We start from the raw sequence: 19,693 nt of genomic DNA on the forward strand, positions 1-19,693 counted from the left end.
TAATGTCTCTCGCTCGTCTCAGCTCTGTGGAGTCTGCACACCCTTAAACGTTTTCTCTGTCACTTTTTCGATTAAATAAAAGAAAAAAAAGGTTTTTATGTGGATTGATAATAGAAACATATGAAACAATCGTCATAATAAGAAGCAGAGATTCACCTTCTCCTCCTTCTTTCTTTATCTTTCCCTCTCAGACACACAGGAGATTCGAACACAACAACAACAAAAAAAGTCAAACAAAACGATGGCGTTTCATCAGAATCATCTCTCTCAAGACCTCTCTTTCAATCACTTCACCGACCAACACCAACCTCCTCCGCCTCCTCCACCTCCTCAACAACAACAACATTTCCAGGACGCCGCGCCTCCCAACTGGCTCAACACGGCTCTCCTCCGCTCCGACAACAACTTCCTCAACCTCCACACGACCGCCGCCAACGCCACCGCCGCGAGCAGCTCCGACTCTCCTTCCTCCGCCGCCGCCGTCGCCGCTAACCAGTGGCTGTCCCGCTCCTCCTCCTTCCTCCAACGCACCGCAAACAACAACAACAACAACGCCGCAGCCTCCGTCGTCGGAGACGTCATCGACGACGTAACCGGAGGAGGAGCCGAGCAGATGCTGAGCGGCGGCGAGAACAAGAACGACGGTGGAGGAGGAGGAGAAGGAGTCGTGAGCTGGCAGAATGCGAGGCACAAGGCGGAGATCCTCTCTCATCCTCTCTACGAGCAGCTTCTGTCGGCGCACGTCGCGTGTCTGAGAATCGCTACTCCGGTCGATCAGCTGCCGAGGATCGACGCGCAGCTCGCTCAGTCGCAGCACGTCGTCGCCAAGTACTCGACTCTAGGAGGCGGCGGGCAGGGACTCGTCGGCGACGACAAGGAGCTTGACCAGTTCATGGTAATAAAAATGAAAACTTTATAATATAATATAAATGAAATTAATTAATAGTAATTGTTATGAAATGAAACTAATCTTAGTTTATTATAACACAGACGCATTATGTGCTGCTTCTGTGTTCTTTCAAAGAGCAACTGCAACAGCACGTGCGTGTTCATGCGATGGAAGCTGTGATGGCTTGTTGGGAGATTGAGCAGTCTCTTCAAAGCTTAACCGGTTAGTCATAGTAAAAGACAAGTTCTTTTTTTTTTTTTCTAATTGTCGGGTTATTATGTTATTAAACCATGTGTGTGTTGTTTGTTGGTGAGATAGGAGTGTCTCCTGGTGAAGGAATGGGGGCAACAATGTCTGACGATGAAGATGAACAAGTAGAGAGCGATGCTAATATGTTCGATGGGGGATTAGATGTATTGGGTTTTGGTCCTTTGATTCCTACTGAGAGTGAGAGATCTTTGATGGAACGTGTTAGACAAGAACTCAAACATGAACTCAAACAGGTAATTTGCAAAACTAATTAACGACAATAAGACTTAAGACCCTATACTTGAAGTCTATTAGGTTTTACATGAATGATCTTCTAAGCTTTGTTTGTTTTGGTGTGGAAAAAAGGGTTACAAGGAGAAGATAGTAGACATAAGAGAGGAGATACTGAGGAAGAGAAGAGCTGGGAAGCTACCAGGAGACACCACCTCTGTTCTCAAAGCATGGTGGCAGTCTCATTCCAAATGGCCTTACCCTACTGTCAGCTCTCTCTCTCTCTCTCATTATTCTTTCTCTCCCCAAGTAATAATAGTGAGCATTTGCAGGAGGAAGATAAGGCGAGGTTGGTGCAGGAGACAGGTTTGCAGCTAAAGCAGATAAACAATTGGTTCATCAATCAGAGAAAGAGGAACTGGCACAGCAATCCATCTTCTTCCACTGTCTTGAAGAACAAACGCAAAAGGTATTACTTACTCCCATTGTTTTAAAACACATAACCAAAAACTTATCGGTTAGACTCAAGTCTGAAACTATTTTTGTGTGCATGGATGAAAGCAATGCAGGTGACAATAGCGGAAGAGAGCGGTTCACGTAGGAAAGAACATATATATATATGGAAGTGAATTTGTAGCTGGATTGGTTGGGATTTGAAGCAAAGGGTTTTTAGGGGTTAAAGGTGAGAAAATGAAGGAGAAGTTGGGCTTATATAGAAGAGAGGGGACAGTATTAGAAAGTAACTTTTTGTGCAATTACAACAACATAGTACGCAGTTTGGTTATGTGATGCCATGTTTTTATTAGTAGTAAGTACACAAATCCCAAAAGTAAAAAAAGTTGTCACTATCATATGATTTCCATTCAATTTTTGTTTGATTTGTTCCACACGATTATATTATTAGTTTAATGTACTTGAACCACACTAGCTATATAATCTCCATGCATTTGTTGTGGTTCTGAACTGGAGAATTAACATGTCAGAATAAGCTTTTGTTTGAGAAGCTTATACAAACGTAGTTTTGAGAAATATTGTCAACATTGAGATAAGATATATATTCAAAATAAGCTTTATATCTCTCTCTCTCTATGATCCCCAGTTTGGATTGTTTGCCTTGGCTTCGTTCACCATCTTCACTAACGTTACCTGCCAAGGCAAACAATCCAAACTGGGGATCATAGAAGAAAACTTCTGAGCTGTGTTTGTAATGATCATATGTCAGAGATGTTACGCTGACATGTAAAACATACCACACTCTGTGAAACACCACGCGGAGGCCTTGCAAGGTTCCTTGGTGATGGTGAGCTATCATACGATCTTTTGTCAAAATACCATTCCCCAATCCAGTCTCAGTTTTCTAAGTTTGTAATGATTAAATTTTTGTCTCTTGTTCTTGAATGACAAGCAGAATTCAAAATTTTACCTTCATGTCATTGTCACATCCATAAATGTAGTGTATGATGTACTTGTTACTAACCTCTGTATCCAATAGAGGCTGATTTATTACCACCAACACAACCAAACCAAACCAAGTTAATGTATCAAAAGCAAAATCTTATCCATGTAACAATAGAGACACTTTATGGGGTCCAGGCCATAGTTATTACACTTAGTCTCAAACTCATGTTAATAATGGAAGTTTAACAACAAGTCCAGAGGAAGACTTTTCACCCATAGTCACCCGCAGTTAGTTATTCAGTTTGTATCGTACTAGCCGCACACTAAGTTTCTACTGTTTTTGTTTTGTATACCCTCCAGCTTTCTGCTTGCAAAACCCAATGTAATGCAGTTATATTTTGGGAAAGTAACATAATTTTATATAAATAAATAAAATGGACATGTTTTAGGTAACCCTACCCAAATACCATTGAAATGTCAAAACCATCTCTGAAATCACAAAAGCTCAGAATAAATAACCAAAGAAGTAAAAAAAAACTATCACTCTTCAAAAAGTGTGTGCTTCCCACTCCCTTGCTCTTTTTTTCTTGCGCCAACAAACTCTCTCACTCTCTCTGCATGCAAACACACACATTATCAGATCTTAATGTCTACAATATCTAACATAAACCAAAGGAATCTCAATAGAATCTTTAGTTGGCTAATTCATTTTATTTAGCTTTACCTTCTGACGTTTTGACTCTGGAGATGACGGTGGTTCAGGTCTCCTACTTGATTCCCCTCTCTCTGCTCCTTCCTCCTCCTGTATCACAAGCAAGTGATTTCCTTAGTATTCTATTTACACAATTCAAAGATCAAAAGTAATCCAAATACTAATCACAAAAGTGAAATGACGTGTTACATAATCTTTTACGGATAAAAATAAGTATGCAACAAGTTAAGATGGCGAAACAGTGGAGATAGAAAGTACCTGTCTTGAAGAGGCTTGTCTATTGCTATTGCTGCCTCTGCCTGCAGTTTCAGCTGAGCTTGAGGAAGGCACGTTGTGAGATATGAATGGCATGATTTGCTGAAGAACACTTGATATGAAATTCCCTTCATCCATCCCTGTTGCTGCTGGCTCTACTTGTGCATTTGAAACTGCTTCGTTTGTGTCAGTTGATGCTGTGGCAGATGAATATACTGCCACCTGAGGCTCTTCTCGACTAGTCACGGGTCTCAAAATCTGATGGATTCTGTTTCTGAACTCAGCGAAGCCTCGAGCGCCTGGAGAAGAACTGCTATCACCTACATGTTTGAAGTCAGAGACGCAAAATGTTTATGAGTTATGACACAGCCTATCCATCTTTATGCAACTTAAAAACTACCCGGTCTAAGCACGTCAAATCAAACATACAACGACACAAAAAACAGTTTCCTCTAGACGACATTTTAACAAATAAATCAGCAGCATAGCGGAAGGCATGTTACCTGGAGTATTGGCACTCTGTGGCTGCCTAGAAGATTCAGCGACAGGCTGATGTCCACCATTTAGTCCTGTGGAGTTACGTTCGCCAGTAGATACCTGTTGATATCTAGCAACAACTGGTATAACTAAGGCCACGGGATTTCGAGGAGTTTCAGATGGCCCTCTCACTGAAGGGGCAGAATCAGTAGTGCCGCTGGGTGGAGGAGGGACCGACTGTCCAGGGGTTTGTTGTGTATTACTTTCTTCTCTCTGGTTTGTCCCACTGGAGGGCATCCAAGATCCTAATATAATAACCAAGACAAATCCATATATAAGGTGTATTAAAAACACTTGAACTCAAGATTTTCAACATAGCAGGAAAGAAGTTAGATATTAAGTGTAAGAACGGTACCTGTGCGTATTCTTATCTCAATATTTCTAGGGGTAGAGGTAACTGATTGTCCACCGAAAGGGCTAGAATGTGTAGTTCCTGCTTGTAGGCCTCCAATACTCGTCCCCGTCCGAGACGAGTGTGACTACACGAATTAGAAAGGTAGATACGAAGTTAAAGGGCGTACACACTGCTAAAGAAGAGGAAAAAAAAAACAAAGAGACAGACCGGCAAGAGATTTCCTCCTGTAGGGGATATGAACACTGCAGGCCCAGCATTCACAACAGCATCATCCTGATATTTTAGATAACAACGTTCTTATAGATATATGGGAGTGAACAGAACCATATGAAAGGTAATGCATCATAAAAAATGTAAGAATCAGATTCATAATATGTAGGTACGCACAGGTTTTGTCCCAGGCGGAGCATCATGGTGGTACGGCCAAGCTCCATAAGCGAAATGCCTAAGTTCTCCAAGAGGGTTCCTGACTGAATCATGTTTGACTGGCACGACCTTCGGGTTGAGGGATCGGTCACGTTAACATGATCCACCAGCTGCCTTGAGAGATTCTGCAGAAGGGAGATGCAAAACACTAACTAGTTATTCTTGTTTCCATAGCTTTGACTTCCCAATACCAGTTCAAGTCAGTAAGTTAAAAAAAGATAGCAAAAACACTGTATGTCACTAAGTAAAGAAAAAAAATGGTATTCAGATAAGACTTCATTAGACAGAAGACAAAAGGAAAAGGGCATACAGATAAACAATCTGCTACTTCACCGGTCAACAATTGCCTTGTTGATTGCAGCACTTCAGCCAAATGAGATGGCCTTGGAATCCGACCCTCTCCAGTAGTAGAAGTAGACTCTTGCACATTTCCCATTGAATTTACAGGAACTTGCAAGTTATTAGCATTGCTACCTGCAAAAAAAAAGAACACAGTACCACTATTAGAATCTCGAGATTTGTTCTCAACACAGAACCAAACATTTAGAATCAGCCTTACCATTTGCAGCAAATTCTTGTCTCAGATGATTCAGATATTCGGATAAGGTTGACAATGAATCTGGAATCACCTGCAGCGGTAAAAATATAGAGTTCTCATGAACATAAACATAATGAACCTTACTAACAAAAATTGTGTAATATGAAAAATTATGGAATCAATGGAGCAAGTACAGCTGGTTGTGAAGATGCCAAGGGTGTAGATGTCTGGTCGGCCTCATTTGGTGTGACAGATCGTCCTCCAGAACTCCGAGTTAGACTCTCAAGAAGGGGACCCTGGCAAAAAAACGTCAGTCGCTTACATATAAAATGATATAGAGACACAGGATATTATAGGCACTTACCATAGCATCAACTCCTTCCATACCATTACCACCTTCTGTATTAGAGATCCCAAGTGAACCCAGAACAGCTGAAACAATCTGCCAGATATGAAACATAGCTCGTGAAAAGGCTCACACATAATCCAACACATACAAAAAACAGAAACGGATAAAAGAGGTCCCACCTGACCAAGATCTGAATAGACTCCATCTGCTTGATCGATGTTGAAGGATCCTACTAAAACTCGTGATCGTTGACCGCTCGGCTGGTCACCCGCACTTGCAGCAGGATCAGCCGCTGAAAAAACAAAATCTACACTTAGCATGTCGAAATAGAATCTCTCACAAAGCATTGGAAAATGAAAACTATCATGAGAGCAGAGGGAACTTGAAACAAACCTGCATTACCAGCTAAACCCTCGGCTAATGGGGGAATGGGTTGTCTGACAACCATATGCAGAGTGTGGCCATCTTCAACATCTAAGATGGACCGTTAAAGAACTTTATCCAGAGAACGAAACAGAAATTACAGGCTATTACACGACACTAACAAACAAACACAAAAACCAAAACCAAGGGTTTGACAAACCCATGAGCAAACTAGGGTCCACAAATAAAACGAAAGCTCCAAAAAAAAAAGGCAACGTGGTGGAAAGAAGAGAAGGATACGATAGGCTGAGAGAAGTTGATCATCCTTCATTACTTGTCCTCGACATATCAAGCGTTGTTGTTCTGTAACAACCCCAGTAACGGAAGCAATTTGCTCCTTCAAAGCGGGAACAGGAACCTGAAAATGAAACAGAACACCAATCTTTGAAAAGGCTATATAAGCCACACACAAACAAAACAAGTGAAAAGACTAAGATAAGGCATTAGTTCCACAACTTCAATCAAACCATTGTTATCATAAATTAAAAGACTTCATTATGCATCATATGGATGTGATCAGTATAAAGGATAAGAAAACATGATAAAGAATCTGTTAGCTTACACATTTATCGACACGTAAGGTGTGGGTTTGAGAATCCAAAGTCTTGATATTGATCTCAACCATAGCACTAGCACACTGAGATGCCATAACTTCATCGTTGCCAGTGTGTGCCATCCTTTTAAACCTCTGAAAAAAAATTACCATCAGCTTACAGTTTAGCTAATGTGAGAAGGCCTAAACAAAGCCGAGAAACTACTCTACTCGCACACACAAAAAAACAACCTTGTGATCAAAATTAGAACTGACTCATCATATACAACATCAAAGTCGGAAACTTTTCATCTCCTCAGGTGGAGACAAAAGAAGCAAACTTGTTAAGAGATGTGATCATCATCAATAAACAAGCTCAACTTCGAGAACTAATTGAAAAATAGTAAAAACAATACACAATAGCTACGAAATTCAATCAAGCGTTAGTAAAGTTGTATGCTATTCGGTGACCCCAAAAGAGTGAATCTAAACCCTAGAAAATGAAAATACATCGACGGAGGAAGAATCAAAACCTAGAAACTCGATCGGAGATGAAGAGAATCGAAGCAAGCTGAGGCAGGGGCAGGGGGGGAAGGGGGAATCTATGAACCTAGAGAGAGTCTCTTCGAGGCTCGAAAGGCGATTCCGCGGCGAGGACAGTGAGAGAGAGCCTTTTGATTTATTTTTTCGATTTTATTTTCTTTCTTTCTTTCTTCCGTTTTTATATTATTAGCTCACGTGAGTCAATTTTAAGTTATTGATCAAAAAGAAAAGAAAATATACTAATTTGGCAACTAAAATGATTTTTTTATGAATTATCCTCATTTTTTTGTCAGAAATATTAAATTATTTATCATTTAATTAGCAAAAAAATTTGCAGAATCCGAGAGCTTAAGGAATAAAATATTTGTTTGACAAAAGGAAAAAGAATAAAATATTCTTGATTTGGTACATTAGTAAAGAGTCTAAACTCGCTATTGATTAAAGATTTTTGTATTACACTCCCTCCGTTTTTCAATATAAATCGTTTTAGAGAAATTTTGTGTTCTAAATTATATATTGTTTTCGGTTTTCTATGTAACATTTATTAATAATTAATGTTGTCTGACCAATGATAATATATCTTCTATATTTTTTTATTATTGAATTGTGGTTAGGTAAATAATTAATGATGTTTTTGTTTCGAAAATATAAAAAATTAATGATTTTTTTAATCTATGTGCATAACTTTAAAACGACTTATATTAAAAACGGAGGGAGTATGTTTTAATTGAAAATATCGGACAAGAATGGTGATCTCCAGTGTGTCTTCTACGTTTTCAATTAACACAAGCCATAGTGGACTTTTATCTCTCAAACCTTTGGGCCATGAACTGCAAACGCAAATTGAGGTGCCAATACCGTGTTCTCTCCATGGTTTTGATTTTGAAGTAGGCATCTTCAGTTTAGACGTCATTGGATATATGCTAAAGTTTCACGGCAGGAAATGCAACGTTATTAAACCCCGAAGGTACTAATGCATTTTTTTTGTATGCCTTGTTGATTGATCGGATCGGTGGTTTTAGAAAAAAAAATGTATGTGCTATGGAGTGACCGATTAACTCTAGTTTTGAATGTGTTTCAACTAATGTTAAGGATAGCCAAGTTACTAAACAACATGTAAACTGTATGAATCGAAACTCAAGCTCGGAATAACTAGATAACAATAATTTTGTCCCCAACTAAGTCGAATAGATACGTTATGTCGTTCCACAAGTTAGCCCTCTCCATTTTGGCATGAATGTTTTTATCCAATTTGCGATCGCAAATCACAAGTACATCATCCTCATTAGCAACGAATACTCTCTTTCTTTTTCACTCTGTTATTTATCATTTTATAATAGAATAAAAAATTTGTTCTTCATTCTATTTTTAACTAAAACAAAAATCTATTATAGAATTATTTTATTTTGAAAAAAAAAACAGAATGAACTACTAGACGTGGTCTAAAGATTAGCATTTAGCGATGATGTTTGATTTATAAAATTTTATAAATATTTTATATAATTATTTTAAACATTTATAAAATATATAGGAGAGTTCATTGAATTTTTAGTATCTTACTTTTGCGCAATTCACTGGGTTCAACGAGCAATCGTTCACTGGGGTTTCGATCGCCAGTTTTTTTGTCATCAGGTCATCAATTTCCTTGACCTTTCGGCACTGTGCATGCGTCAGCCTCCATACATAGTCTTACGACTTAGGTGTTCTTGGCTCGACATTTTGTTTTCTATTGGCTCGACATTTTGTTTTCTATTTTACGAGAGTCCTACACTTTTTTTAACATAAAGTACATGATGGAGCTTGAAGAGAATAACTCCATGTGAATATGAAGTGCATGGATCAGACTACTCTACTGAAGCTTTTGTTATTAAAAAGGCCGATATATTTGATATTCTATGCCGGGCTGGAAGCACATGCTTCCTTTGCTTGTGCCCAGGGCCGCTACTGCCCGCAACAAATAAAAAATAGATACGAGTTCCTATAAATACAAAAGACAATACACACTAAAAAAATTAATGTGAACCTTTTATGTGCCTTTTTGTTACGAAGTTACTAGCTATTCGCCTTTTTATTACTTCTAAAATCACACTAAATAAAATTTTGGATCCAAGGACCCATGGCCATTGCTCCTGCTATCATGGTTAACTGCTATCATGGTTAAGATACAAGTTAGGATTTGGAATCATTCCGAATCAGCTTTGCCTAAGAGAATTTTTATCACAAATTAGTGTATTTATAAAAAAAATAATTACTATTTAAAGACAAATTTGAAAAAATTATATTGAACTTAGGGTAAAATTAAAATTCCTCCACCAATCAAATGCATACTTATCTCGATAACTAGCGACTGCAAGCGATCCAACCCCGTTAAACCGACTCAAATGAGTCTACATTTGGACTATTTAATTATGGGCCTAAATTATCTAAAGATGGTTTAGGTTAAACGAGATTGTGTGGCCACGAGATATTACCAAGAGTATTTTACATGCTTGTATGGTTGTTTTGTATTCTTTCTTTGATCCATGTATACTAGGTTAACCTCTAAGAGAATCTCAAACATATAATACATGTTTATATATTTCTTGCTAATTTTATATTGGTATACAAAATAGTATAAAGTAACCAGTCGTAGTGTTATGATAATTTATTAATTTCCCAGGAATGCTTTGATCTCCGTTATAGAAGTCCACAAGAACTGGAGGAGGTGGTAAAGTAAGACTGGCTTGTGCGGTTTTTATACTTTTCTACACTTGAAATTACGAAAATCAGCCAACCAGTTTAGAGAGAAATGATGCTAACATTGATTTTAACAAAGATGGAACAATGGTAATTGTACTAATAGGCCTAGTATATGACATACCACTAAATCAAATCCTAAGAAAATGTCTAACAAGTTTACAGATTATAAATCATTTTTAGTGTGGAGTTCATAACAGATTTATGTGAAATAGTATTTCATAATTTAAAAGTGGGAATTAGTAGAAGTAAAAGAGAAAACGAGAAGAAGTTTCATTTTCGAGAGATTCATGCATTTTTATTATCTATAGATTGATCCAACTTTTACTTTATAACTAAACTTTAATCATATGGTTATGACTTATGGTAATGTTATACTAACATTAATATGATTTTTGTTGTTTAAAAGTTTAAAACCCACTCATCTTAGAGATTTTCTAAAATAAATATGTGTTGATATGATAGGGGGAATGCGAATTTCGATGAATAAATAATGGGGACATGATTAGACTCCCGTGAGCGGTGGCTTTGGGGGTTCACTAATAACCAATAATTAGGCGCACCTAATTGGCTTTTCCGCTTAGCTGGAGTCTACTAATCCATTCCCCCAACATATCATTAACTATTCGTATTACTAGAATAAAAATTACAATATGGTTTAAGAATTGAAAACACATTTTCATCACAATTCTAAACAAAACAAATGTCTGATCATGTGGCGTACAACAAAACACTTCTTAAGCCACCAGAGATTTTGTTTGGCTTGTAATAAACGATGATAATCACATGACTCATGTTATATCTCGACTCTATTGTCAGAATCTGATCAGCTTTGAAGGGATTAAAAGAAAAAAAAACTTTTTGGCTTGTTTTCAGGATGCCGTGTATCTTGAAGAGTTTCATTCGTGTGAATGTGTCATGGTTAGGCCGTTGCTTAAAAGATTTGCTTGTCCCTCAAGTACTTGCCCAACATGACATAACATTGGGCTCTGCATTGTGACTAGTTGATTTTCTTTTGTCAATAACATGAAAATACTTGCAACCAATTTTTAAAAATCCAAACCAAAATACAATGTTTACATAGTAAGTGATAGTATCAAACATGTATAAACATATAATCGGTACTAATCTACTTATGTTTGTATTAACTATAGAACTAGATTTTGACCCGTGCAACCGCACGGGTGTTTGTTTTCACTTTTCTATACATAAATTATTGTTTTAAAACATAAGTGGTATATATTTTAATGTTAATCATATACTTAAATATTTATATAACTATTTCAAATACAATAATTTTAATTTACATGTTATAATTAATTAGTTGTTTAAACTTTAAACCTTATGTATTTGCCCTTCTTATTATATATTTATCTTATTGTTTGCATTTAGTTATTAAGCAATTAATATATTCATGAGAAAATATATTTAAAAATATTTTGTATTTAATTTATGCTAAATTCTGACCCGTATTTTAAAACTGATTTCTTTTTACCAATATTTTTATGCTTATTCATTTTAGATAATTTATTATTGTATATATAAAGTGTAAGATATGTTAATTTTTAGATTGTATTATATAGTTTGTTAATTTTAAGCCGTTCTATCATCATATTATATTTTAAATAAATAGTTTATATTTATGAAAATAAAATTTATAAATTTATCAATTGAATATAATTTTATCATATTTATTTTAGTATAATAATTATATTTTAACATGATCATGACTATAAAAGTAGACAAAATAGGATATAATTTATTTATTTTCATTTCTAAACGATAACTTAAAATACATTAAGTTATTGTTTAAATATTACACAGATTATTAGAATTTTTTAAATATAATATATAAATATATATTATATTTAAAATGAAAATATATTATGATTAAAGTAGTTACAAAGATTTTATATTATTAACTTTAAAGAAATACATGTTAATTTTTATACATGTATTATATAGTTTGATAATGTTAATCCATCTTATCAACATATTAGATTTTATTTTTGATCATAAATATTTATAATTACGAAAATAAATTATATAAATATATAAATTTAATACAATTTTATTATATTTAGCTCAATATAATAATTTTAATTTAATATGATTGATTATGATTATATAATAACTAAAATATTATAGATTTTTTTTTATTTTCATTTTATATAACTGAATATATTAATGTATAATAATATTTTAAACTAATTTCAAAATTAGTGAAAATATTTAAATATAATTTCGAAAATGAAGATCTTGTAAAAATCTTTTTAAACAGATTTGTTAAAATTTTAAAATAAATATATTTATATTTAAAATAAAAAGATATCAAAAGATACTATGATTAAAATATTTTAAAAATTATATTTATTATTAGTCTGAATTAAAATATATATGAATTTTTATGAATAGGTCCATTAGGTCCATTTTAAAAAAATCACACATGAATCAAAGTTGTGACTTCTGTTTTAATATGTAAGATAAGTAAAGTATATTTTTCTCCGATCGCCAATCGGAGTCAATGTCAAACTTAATTACTCAAAGATATTTTTTTCATAAAGTAATCGTATAGTTATGAAAAGACTAAATTCTAAACGCATGTGACTTGACCTCAAGGCCTCGAGGACTGCTTTAAGACCAGCAGTTGGAACTTAGAAGCTTAACCACTTTGCAATTAACTAATCTTTCTTAATTAACACTGACAGGTAATAATGCACCGAATTGAAGCGACCGGATACTCCATGATTTGTTCTTCTAAAAAATGATTATATTTTCATTGGTCTAACTTGTTTTTCACATTTGTCTAGCTTGCACATATAAGTTCATTAATAACTAATTGAAATAGGTGGTAATAGCCAAACTAGCTATCTTATTTGACTAACCTTGCTAACCTATAGATGTTTGCTACGTAAACCAGCCTCAGTATCAATTAAGATCTGCTCACCTTTCAACCTAACTCACATAGCAATGATTAGTGTATGTATAACTTATTTAATATCTCATATACAATAATATGCCAACCAGACACAAAAGCACTGCAACATTAGTATTCTTGTTATGTAATAACCCCAATCAAAATCAATACTATTAAAAGGGAAGAAGTCTTAAAAAATCTACCTATAAAGTTGTTTGGACCCTTTCATTTAACTCATTATTTCTTGGTTTTACCTTAAACTTATACTAACAATATGTTACCATGTATTTCTCTAACAATAATTTATTCAATTCCTTTATTTATTCAAATATCACTCCTACATCTTAATCATTACTATTACTATATTTATCATTTTGACTTTTAATCATAAAAACATTGAAACTAATGTTTTATATTATCACTTTTATCATATAATATATGATTTAAAGAAAGAGAAGTTACACGACATATATGTGTACATTCTAACTTCTTATTTCCTTTATAATAACGTAATCATATCATATATAAACTTTCCTACTAAAATCTCATATTATATACTAAACTTTCAACCGTCTATAGTGTGATAGATATTTTCATATTTAAAAATGAATTTTCTAAAAATATTTCATCAACCATGTTTTTGTACAATAACATTAAAAATTTATATCAAAAAGTTGTTGGACCCGATATGGACGTAATGGGTCCACATCTGTTCGGGTATTTAGGATCCTAAGAAAATTCGAAATATCTAAAAAATCTGAAAAATATCTGAAACACGAAAAGTATTTGAAACTCCAAATAAATAGCCAAAAAATTCAAATTTCTAAAAATTCAAAATCTTATTCAAAATCTGTAACTGAACTGAAAATACTCAAAATTTATCCAAATACCCAAAAAAAATTTACATTGAAAATTTATCTGAAATCAAAAACTATAATCGTGAACCAAAAATCTAAAAAAAAATATCCATAATGCTGGAAACATATTCGAAATATCCAAATACACCTAATAAACACAACATATTTGATCGGGTCTAGGGTAGGACCCGGACTCAAACAAAGACATACGGGTCCAAAAAAAACCCAATATGTTATCTTCTCTGGACCTGAACTATACCTATATTTCCGGGTCGGTTCGGTTTGTTTTTTTTGTCCGGATATAATTCTCATGCGTAAAAAGAAATTTACGTAAAAGTGTACATATAAAATATCAAATAAACTAATTCATAAATTATATAACTGTTATAATATAATCCAAAAAACCCGCGTTTTCCAAGCGCGGATCAAAATCTAGTTGAGATTATTATAACCCGTCCATTTTGTTCTAAATTAAGAGACCCGCTGTATTTTGTTTCAACAAACATTTTTGTGCCACAACATCTAAAAACATCGTCTTTCTCTTGTCACAACTAATTAAATTATTCATGAATATAAATTCAAAAATATAAAATTATTAAAAGTCAGATTTCAATTCCTTAAAAAAGGAATGCTTTTTGATATTCTAAAATTCAGCTGACATTTTTTTGTCAACAAATTCAGCTGACATTACTTTACACAAATTATGATAATGTCTAAATTAAAATCCCAAAAAGGATTGACGGTTAAAAAGATACTAGAAAAGAGTAAAAGTGGATTTTCCCATAGTATTTGGTAAAGAAGATTACGACCCAAAACCTGACCGGCTGACACGTAGTGGTGTTAGAGTCACGCTCCCTCACAGCTGGGAACATTATCATTCATCTCCACCATGTGCTCATTTCACTCTTTCGCTAGACCATTACTTCGCATTTAATATTCTGAAAATAACATTATTATTACTCTACTATTAAAATATGATGCTTAATTTCTCGTTTACTTTTGAAGTAATAATAACGAGCTAAGGAATAGGCCTTTACAACAAAGAAGATATTTTCATAAGAAATTGTACCATGGGACTTATACCAACGTAAACCGTTGGAACAACATATATATTGCATAAATAAGCACGTAGTTGGTTCGGTCTGTCAACCAAGAAGAAAACCCAGGACCAAGGCACAATTTCGAAGACCGACTCATAAGTTTGAATCTAGTTTAAATTCCAGGAAGCCGGTCTCTTTAATTATTAATAAACCTACGTTCGTACTTTATTTGAATATATTTTCTAATTAGTTTATCATGGTCACCAATTGTCATTCAATATATTTCCTAATTGGGTTTATAATGGTCACAAATTGTCAACTTATTCGTGTCTTTTTATGCTGGATACGACTTTTTCTTTGCTGGCTGGACATGGAAATGCCTAGTTGTTAACTTGTTATTATATTTAGGGTTTACAATTTGGAATGCAAACAAAGAAGGTTCTAATTATTGTAGACTGAGAGTTAGCACCTTTTTTTTTTATATTTGTTTCGATGAAACTATAGACGGATTTAGGAAGCTAAAGCATATTTACCCCCAAATGAATAAAGAACTTAACTTTTTACAAAAAAAAAATAAAGAACTTAACTGAGTTTTAAGTTTTGAACACATGCATTTTAATAAGTCATACATTCAACCTAATAAACTTGAATATGAAGCTAACTTTATTCATTTCATTTAGAAAAGGTTACTTCCTATAATTCAATACGTTTTGGTTTTGTTTCGTTCTCAATTTTATTATCGGCGTGCAATTGCAACTCGAAGATGATTCTGAACATTATCTATGTTTTTTGTTTTGTTTTTCCATACCAGCCAAATGTATATGTAAATCCACAGTTAGTTCAAAGAAACCGTGGGCGCGTTTTGGAACCAAGTTTATATTACATATATCGCGGGTCACACGCTCTCTATCGTGGTGGGGGTTGATGATTGTACGCGACAGGTGTTGTTGGATCTTTGTTTTTTCGGTCGAAAAAGAAAATACCAAATAGCCAAATTTGCTTTGTTTTTGGTTTACTAAACATAAACATACAAATCAAAATCCCTCAAATGTAATTATTAAAATCTTATGGAATTAGAGCCATTACATCAAGCAATAAATTGCGAGAAGATATATATAGAAAAAAAAATGAAAAAAACTATCAGCTTCAAGAAAAGGTTGTCTTTGTGGGACTCCTTGGGCCAAAAGAAAATGAAAACTTGGCCCTTGAGATTAGATGAAAATGGTAGTTACGTAATTTCCTTCACATTTTTCTAGAGGGTAATTTCGTAAATTGAAAGCTGACCTTTTCTCGAATCCGTCTACGTGGCGGCCACTGCAAGTGCCCACAAAAACACTCTCATGAATCATCTCAATCTCAGCCGTCGGATCAGAATCCGATTCTTTTCCGAGACGGCAATAACCAGGCAAGTTGATAAACAATGAAAAAAAAAGAAATCCCAAACCCAATCTCTTCTTAACCATGGTTAAGTCAATTAACCCCACAAACCAAGTTTCTCAAAAGGTCACGAAGTTTCTCAATAATTACAGAAACGCCATTCATCCTCTTCAGCTATAAATTCGCATTCTGATACTCGCTAGGTTTGCCGAACCAACTGTCCTCCGGGAACCCCTAAAGAGAAAAAAATCCTCATCAATTGCCTTCTTCCTCAAGAAACCTCTTTCCTCTTTCAATTTGAATTTCCCAAAAAAAAAAAAAAAATTCAAAATGGTGTTTAACTCTTCTAAAACCAGATCCAGCGGGCCGGTGCTACGCTCCGTATCACCGTCAGGTCGTTTCTACGGCGGCGTATCGTCTCCTTCCTCATCAGGTTTCGCTTCCTCCACAAGCTCGAGCTTCTCGTCTACATCCTTTTTCAGCAACCGCCGTCAACAGCAACATCCCACCACAGATCCGCGTCTCCCACCCGCGTGAACCTCTTCACCTCAACGCCGTTGAACCAGTCGTTCCGTTACTCGATCGATAACAGATCCGTCTCCCCCAACCAATCCGTCGCCGTTTCGAAGCCGAGCGGCAATAAGATCCCCGATTCGCGAAGGAGGTGTATGTGTTCGCCGACGACTCATCCCGGATCCTTCCGGTGTAGTTTGCATAAGAACGTGGCGAATCCGCACGGTCAAGGCGCGGCGACGTATTCGACGAACGGATTGAATATGCGTAGATCGGCGATGACGAATTCGCTGGTGAGAATCGGTGGTGTTGAAGGTGAGTGGGTGAGAAGAGCGTTGACGACGCTGATAAGGCCTTCGTCGCATCAGCTGAAGAGGCGATCTGCTTATCAGCCGAGGCCTAGCAGGCTATCGTCTATGTCGAAGGCGGATGATGTTTGATCTGGTTATCAGGTTTGTTCTTGTTTCTGAATCAGCCACAGTTTCTGGATAGATCCGGCGAAGAAGTCTGGATCTGGAGCGAGCTGGATCTGCGCGGATGGGCCGAGTCATATTGGGCCGAGTCATATTGGGCCGAGTCATATTGGGCCGAGTCTAACCGGAGGGAGATATGTAAAAACGGAGACTGAAACGACACCGTCTTATAAGACTTGTTATGTGGGTGAAGATGAGATTGTACCTTAGTACTCATATGATAACGAAGAAAGCAGATAATGTTTCCCTAAGCAGAAAATATCTTAGAACAAATTAAAGAACAAAATCGAATTGCGTAATTTAAATCTGGATATGAAACAAAGGGACTGTCAAATATTCTGGATCCCGTTTGAGTTTTGCGCCGTTTGCCTTCGCCGTTATCTGTTCCGTCAACGTTCTCCACTGCCGTAGACCCGTTCCGTTTGCCGTTAACCGTCGTCGTGTGGCTCGTTGTGTGTTCCGTTATGATTCCCAGGTATTTGTTGTTCGTCGTGTGTGTGAGGTACGTATCGTTTATTCTTTTTCATTTGGTTAATTCCGTTTTTTATCCTTGTGAACGGTTGATCTGTTTTTGTTGTGTTAACGTGTTTTTCAGGTTTCGTACGAAGGGGGAGAAAGAACATGACTTAGGCTAACCGTTACATTCAACTTTGGTTTTTGTGGACTTTGAACATAGGAAGAAACTGGACTGTAAGGAAAAATCAACATTTTGACCTTGGTACATTTATGTGGGACAATAAGTAGTTCGAAAGAACAAAGAAAAGTAGTATCGAATTTTGTGAATCATAGACCTAAGTTTTCGAAAGGAGATTCTTGAAACCATTAAGGCGGGTTAACATGGCACTAGAAAAACTATTCGAAGAAATCAAAGTACAAACCTGAAATTCATATACAGCTCGGGTTATTATGGAAAACAGCACACAACATGAATTACATTTAAGATATCAGCAAAAAGAAAAGAAAAAAAATCTGAAAATGGTGGCAAAGACACGTCTTCCCTACTCCATCTGGAGTGAGTATTTCTAAGCATCGGTCGATCCATAATTAATCACCCTGATTAAGATTATAAATACTGCACTTGCTTAGCTTTGATTTGTTTGATCAAATTAGTATTATTTGTCCATATCTCTCAAGTACTAGGATGAGTGAGCTTCTTCTAATCTTTTCATTACGGTAGATGAGGCCTTCCCTAAACAGCGGTTGTGAATCAGATATGTGAACTGAAAAGATACATCATATTCTTGTCGATTTTTTTAATTTTGGTCTTTGGAACGGATTTGAAATCTGGAACCTATGCAATACATATCGTTGTGTATAAGCACTGTGTTTAGACGAAATTGCCGATATTTATTTTAATCTAATGAGACACCATATTAAGATAAACTAATAAAAATGAATAGTTTAGATTATAACAATGCAACCAATTCCTTATCAACATGAGAGTTGTATTCAAAGATAAGATCCAACCGACCTCCTAACAAAAGCAACAGTAGGTGGATGATCATGTAGACTGGACCATTATCTTGTATGGACCTATATGCCAACATAATTTAGATGCGCCATTATTTTCTTCCCAACGTATACATCATCTGTGGGTCTCTCTCCCTTTTACTTTGGCCTTTCTATTACAAGTTTTAACGTTGAGAGAGAGAGAGAGAGAACACAGAATTCTTAAGAGGTCTTTGAAACATCAAATCATATTTTCATTGTTTTCTACTCCGAAAAGAACCAATACTTTTGGCTGATTCTTTTCAGAAATTTTGCTTTATTAAAATAGTTAAGAAAATTAATAGTACATGCTATCAGTTTCTAATCCACTAGATAACAGCTCAGCACAAACTAAGCAAACCACTAATTGTCTACTCACTTGTGCTAATAAAATGTACTAATTAATAGTATTTATTTTTATGTAGTATACGACATAAATTACATGTACATATAAAAATTATATTTCCTTGGTGACATTTTTAGCACCTAAACGCCCTTAATAGACCTGTCTTAGCTGAAAATATTTGAACTGATGGGCTTGTCCAACCAATGATATAGCTTGCTCTGCAATAGATTATCGTGTTAATTGCTATCAGATTTTTGTTAACGTTCAACTATCCGAGTTTAAATTTGATAATGGGTGTCCATACCCAGTGCCGTGCGAAGAGTTTTAGGGGCCCAAGACAAGTTCTAAAAATAAACTTATTTACAACCGTAATGAAAATAATTTTTTAATATGATATATTATTTTCACCAAATATACAAGTCTAATACTGTAAAAAATAAGTTTATAACGTAAATATGTTATATAGAAAAAATACATGAATTCAGAAAATTAATTAATTAATTTTCGTA

General features: G+C 35.2%; 3 protein-coding genes across 4 annotated transcripts; 2 read left to right on the top strand and 1 right to left on the bottom strand.

Annotated features, from left to right (window-relative positions):
* LOC106348521 (homeobox protein knotted-1-like 3) lies at positions 1–2,256 on the top strand. Of its 2 annotated transcripts, none has more exons than XM_013788272.3 (6): positions 1–895; positions 991–1,111; positions 1,208–1,392; positions 1,505–1,636; positions 1,702–1,838; positions 1,931–2,256. In XM_013788272.3, exons 1-6 carry the CDS (start codon positions 242–244, stop codon positions 1,968–1,970), a joined length of 1,269 nt encoding a protein of 422 aa, XP_013643726.2. In that variant the 5' UTR covers positions 1–241; the 3' UTR covers positions 1,971–2,256. The 2 variants fall into 2 exon arrangements, with proteins under 2 accessions (XP_013643726.2, XP_013643727.2); XM_013788273.3 differs by having other exon boundaries at positions 1,939–2,256.
* Positions 2,257–3,163: 907 nt separating this feature from the next.
* Positions 3,164–7,579, bottom strand: LOC106348520 (ubiquitin-like domain-containing protein CIP73). Its single transcript, XM_048735125.1, has 16 exons — positions 7,428–7,579; positions 6,925–7,050; positions 6,603–6,720; positions 6,333–6,413; positions 6,119–6,231; positions 5,955–6,032; positions 5,785–5,886; positions 5,612–5,681; positions 5,363–5,526; positions 5,010–5,177; positions 4,834–4,899; positions 4,627–4,750; positions 4,238–4,516; positions 3,738–4,054; positions 3,492–3,569; positions 3,164–3,381 (listed from the first exon to the last, which is right to left on the bottom strand). The coding sequence occupies exons 2-16, from the start codon at positions 7,036–7,038 to the stop codon at positions 3,373–3,375; spliced, it is 1,881 nt and encodes a 626-aa protein (XP_048591082.1). The 5' UTR covers positions 7,039–7,050; positions 7,428–7,579; the 3' UTR covers positions 3,164–3,372.
* An 8,551-nt stretch (positions 7,580–16,130) lies between these two features.
* On the top strand, positions 16,131–18,172 carry LOC106348523. Its single transcript, XM_048735126.1, is given in 4 exon segments — positions 16,131–16,863; positions 16,866–17,442; positions 17,473–17,825; positions 17,946–18,172. Coding segments are annotated over 2 exon segments (621 nt in total). The 5' UTR covers positions 16,131–16,694; the 3' UTR covers positions 17,318–17,442; positions 17,473–17,825; positions 17,946–18,172.
* The last annotated feature ends 1,521 nt before the right edge of the window (positions 18,173–19,693 follow it).

This window comes from Brassica napus, chromosome A6, assembly GCF_020379485.1.
Source record: "Brassica napus cultivar Da-Ae chromosome A6, Da-Ae, whole genome shotgun sequence".
NCBI lineage: Eukaryota > Viridiplantae > Streptophyta > Magnoliopsida > Brassicales > Brassicaceae > Brassica > Brassica napus.

Bases quoted from the DNA above. Each gene is read 5' to 3' on its own strand.
- LOC106348521 (XM_013788272.3), top strand. From the start codon at position 242: ATGGCGTTTCATCAGAATCATCTCTCTCAAGACCTCTCTTTCAATCAC. The intron at 1,393-1,504 runs GTAATTTGCAAA...TGTGGAAAAAAG, and splicing joins TCAAACATGAACTCAAACAG to GGTTACAAGGAGAAGATAGT. The intron at 1,839-1,930 runs GTATTACTTACT...CATGGATGAAAG, and splicing joins TTGAAGAACAAACGCAAAAG to CAATGCAGGTGACAATAGCG.
- LOC106348520 (XM_048735125.1), bottom strand. From the start codon at position 7,038: ATGGCACACACTGGCAACGATGAAGTTATGGCATCTCAGTGTGCTAGT. The intron at 6,033-6,118 runs GTGGGACCTCTT...CATATCTGGCAG, and splicing joins TCTATTCAGATCTTGGTCAG to ATTGTTTCAGCTGTTCTGGG. The intron at 4,751-4,833 runs GTCTGTCTCTTT...TAATTCGTGTAG, and splicing joins CAGGAGGAAATCTCTTGCCG to TCACACTCGTCTCGGACGGG.